The following is a 3,921-nucleotide window of genomic DNA, read 5'->3' as shown; positions in this document are numbered from 1 at the left end:
CAATGAAATTGTTGCATGATATTGGGTTTTTTTCGATTTCTGAAATAAAGACATATAGCTCTATAACCAAGTATAGTACATATGCACACAACTTCTGAAATACAATTGTGCTTTAAATAAAACTCATCTGAATAAATGCAAAGAAACCATTGATTTATGATTGTTTGTTTAAATTTTCATGGCATCCATGATGCATCAAATGTTATAAAGAAACAACTATATTCTTAAAATTAATCTAACCTGGGCTTTTCATTCATGAAGGGGTTTTGCGTGGCACGCTATCTTCCCAGTGTTGTGTAACACCAGATACTGAATCTCGAACGTTTCGTTCCAGATATTTTCAATGACGATACTGGGAAGCTCAGTACAGATGCCCGTTGTCATGGTTACTTTGGCAACGTTAGAATGGCAAATCATGTCTTTCAGTAGCATTCCAGATGATTGTTTAGTTGATGTATCATGTACCACTGGCTTCCAGCAGTCATAAGTTGTGTGACCATCTTCAGAGTTCACACTGGTACCAACAGCTAGCAAGCCCCAGCCACCGGTGCCAACCGTGGCTACCAAAGCTCCTGAAATTAAAAAGGTCGATGCACTATTTATTCCTGATTAGTGTGTTTTACTTGATCATTAAAGCTACTTAATATTCTATTGCATCGGTGGTTTCTCGTTTCAGTTTGAGTTTTTCTCAAATACAGTATCATGAAATAAGAATATAAAAGCAGAAACAGAATATCTAACTTTTAAATATAGAAAACGTTGAAAACAAGCTATAGAAATATTTATCCAACATCCACTTCATCAAAGTCAAAGTTCGGACCTTTCAAAGAACAATAGATCACAGAGTGATCTTGGCGCCCACCACTGAGCCATTTTTGAATGTTCTAAATTTCAAGACTAGCTCAAGGTCAAAATCAAGGTCAAAGTTCATTTCGGTACACAAAACTGTGCATGTAGTCCAAATTTGAAAGCTGTAGCTTGAGAAATGTGGAAGTAGGTCACTAGATCAATTTCAAGGTCAAGTTCATTTCGGAACACAAAACTATGCATGTGCTTCAAATTTGAAGGCTGTAGCTTGAGAAATGTGGAAGTAGGTACTAGGTAAAAATCAAGGTCAAATTTAAATTCAGAACACAAAACTATGCATGTGGTCCAAATTTGAAGCCTGTAGCTTGAGAAATATGAAAGTAGGTCACTAGGTCAATGTCAAGGTTAAAGTTCATTCCGGTAAACAAAACTATGCATGTGGTCCAAATTTGAAGGCTGTAGCTTGAGAAATGTGAAAGTAGGTCACTAGGTCAAAATAAAGGTCAAATTTCAGAACACAAAACTATGCATGTGGTCCAAATTTAAAGTCTGTACCTTCAAAAATGTGAAAGTAGGTCACTAGGTCAATGTCAAGGTAAAAGTTTATTTCGGTACACAGACCTATGCATGTGGTCCAAATTTGAAGGATGTAGCTACAGAAATGTTAAAGTAGGTCACTAGGTCAATCACAATGTCAAAGTTCAATTCGGTACATAAAACTATGCATGTGGTCCAAATTTGAAGGCTGTAGCTTGAGAAATGTGAAAGTAGGTCACTAGGTCAAAATCAAGGTCCAATTTCATTTCGGAACACAAAACTATGCATGTGGTCCAAATTTAAAGCCTATACCTTCAAAAATGTGAAAGTAGGTCACTAGGTTAATGTCAAGGTCAAAGTTTATTTCGGTACATAAACCTATGCATGTGGTCCAAATTTGAAGGCTGTAGCTACAGAAATGTGAAAGTAGGTCACTAGGTCAAGATCAAGGTCAACTCATGTCAAGGTTCATCTAGCCACTCAAAACTATACAGGTGGTCCAAATTTGAATGTTGTAGGTTGTAGGTTGTGGACAAGAAGGTTTTTAAAGTTTTTCCCTATATAAGTCTATATAAACCATGTGATCCCCGGGGCGGGGCCATATTTGACCCTAGGGGGATAATTTGAACAAATTTGGTAGAGAACCACTAGATGATGCTACATTACAAATATAAAAGCCCTAGGCTTTGTGGGTTTGGACAAGAAGATTTTCAAAGTTTTTCCCTATATAAGTCTATATAAACCATGTGACCCCCGGGGCGGGGCCATATTTGACCCTAGGGAAATAATTTGAACAATCTTGGTAGAGGACCACTAGATGATGCTAAATACCAAATATCAAAGCCCTAGGCCCTGTGGCTTTGGACAAGAAGATTTTCAAAGTTTTTCCCTATATAAATCAATGTAAATTATAAAAATGAACAAGGGCCATAACTCACTCAAAAATTGTTGAACCAGTCTGATTTTCAGGGGGACACAACTAGGGTACCAATACATCATTCTAACAAAGTTTGGTCAAACCCCTCCTCCCCCCCCCCCCCCCCCCCCGCCGCCGCCCCCCCCCCCCCCCCCCCCCCCCAGTAGTTTCTGAGGAGATGCGATAAGGAGAAATTGTTAACGGAAGGACGACGGACCACGGACGCAAAGTGATTTGAATAGCCCACCCCATCTGATGATGGTTGGTCCCTTGGAAATCGATATATCGAGTTTCAACTGTAGCTACTTTCCGACTACATTAAACTGGAAATTTCCAGCTATATTGAATTGAAAAACAAGAATCCCATGAATCCTGTTGCTGATAAATATAAATCCACACACAAAATCAACATCATTGATCATATGCTTACCATTTTATACTACGGATATTTTATTTTAAAACCTACCTAACCCGGCTCCGCTGCCGCCAACTCCCGCTGCCGCCGTCCCACCTGCCACAGCACCAATCCCTGCACCGGCAGCCGTTCCTGCAACCCCCGCTCCCGCTATTGCTCCACCAGCGGTTCCAACACCGACAGCCGTTCCCACCGCAGCACCGGTTCCCGCAACTGCGGCGCTAGACCCTGCAGCAGATCCTATACCAGCCGCTATCGGCCCAGCTGCCGCCCCGCCCGTTATTACCGTGGCAACCGCTGCTCCCGTACAAATTACCATGTTTGATTACCTGGATAGTATATTGTGAAAAAGCATGTAACTAATTTATGAGTGAAATGCATTATATTTTGTAATGTTGTTATGGTAGTGTGTCGAACAAATAAAAAAGACTCGACAATAATGCTGAGCATTAAAGTAAAAATGAAACATTAACAATAAACTATATCATATAGCACCAATTTTTGTCGCTTAATTTAGCTCGGAAAATTTCATTACGCTTGCAAAACATGTTAAGGTGGGTTTTTTTTTCTTGTAATTATCATACGATCTGCAGCGAAAGGCTTTTTGTATGTTTGTTTTAGGTTCAACGCCGTTTTTCGACATTATTTCAGTCTTCTTGGATTCTGTGCCAGTACAAATAATGTTCTCCGCAAGTAACTGGCAACATCCAACAAGAATCAGAAGCGGGGGACGAATGATTTCAGACACAATGTCTTTTATCAAATTGTTATGGAGAACATACGCCCGAGGATCGAACTCATGACCCTGCGATCCGTAGGTCTCCGCTAGACATGTTGTTTAGTACACTGAGTGTTATCGTTACACTATCAATATTGTCACCACATGCATATCATATCATGCATATGTTATAATGAGAACATAAAGGAAAACTTTGACAAGATGTAATCACCTAAATCTTCAGAACATTTAAAAAAATACAAAAATAATGTATGTGGAATCGTATATAAATGCTATTTAAGGATAGTAAATACTGAGATGTTATTAAAAGAAATTGATATTATAATAACAATATATTGAGTTTTACCTTATTCTCAGGTACTAGTACGCACACTGTATATGTTTTGTGTCCAGTGTCGGCTCTCAGACTGATATGACGATTCTGTTACTGTTTCAAGAAAAGATAAAATTCCAAGGAACCCAGGGTATTTTTCGCAGGATTCCCAAACATGATGGCGTGATTTTGTT

At 39.1% G+C, this 3,921-nt stretch overlaps 1 protein-coding gene across 1 annotated transcript; it reads right to left on the bottom strand.

The window, feature by feature from the left end:
* Positions 1 to 217: 217 nt before the first annotated feature.
* LOC128553092 (PE cleavage protein A-like) lies at positions 218 to 3,000 on the bottom strand. Its single transcript, XM_053534205.1, has 2 exons — positions 2,727 to 3,000; positions 218 to 572 (listed from the first exon to the last, which is right to left on the bottom strand). Exons 1-2 carry the CDS (start codon positions 2,992 to 2,994, stop codon positions 250 to 252), a joined length of 591 nt encoding a protein of 196 aa, XP_053390180.1. The 5' UTR covers positions 2,995 to 3,000; the 3' UTR covers positions 218 to 249.
* Between the last annotated feature and the right edge of the window lie 921 nt (positions 3,001 to 3,921).

Source organism: Mercenaria mercenaria, unplaced genomic scaffold, assembly GCF_021730395.1.
Source record: "Mercenaria mercenaria strain notata unplaced genomic scaffold, MADL_Memer_1 contig_3460, whole genome shotgun sequence".
Classification (NCBI taxonomy): Eukaryota; Metazoa; Mollusca; class Bivalvia; order Venerida; family Veneridae; genus Mercenaria; species Mercenaria mercenaria.
Note: the sequence above shows the minus strand (reverse complement) of the source record. Positions and strands in the feature narration are given on the sequence as shown.

What these genes read in the sequence shown, in the direction of transcription:
- LOC128553092 (XM_053534205.1), bottom strand. Translation starts at nt 2,994, where the DNA reads ATGGTAATTTGTACGGGAGCAGCGGTTGCCACGGTAATAACGGGCGGG. An exon ending in CGGCAGCGGAGCCGGGTTAG is followed by an intron (nt 573 to 2,726) that starts GTAGGTTTTAAA and finishes TTTTAATTTCAG; the next exon opens with GAGCTTTGGTAGCCACGGTT.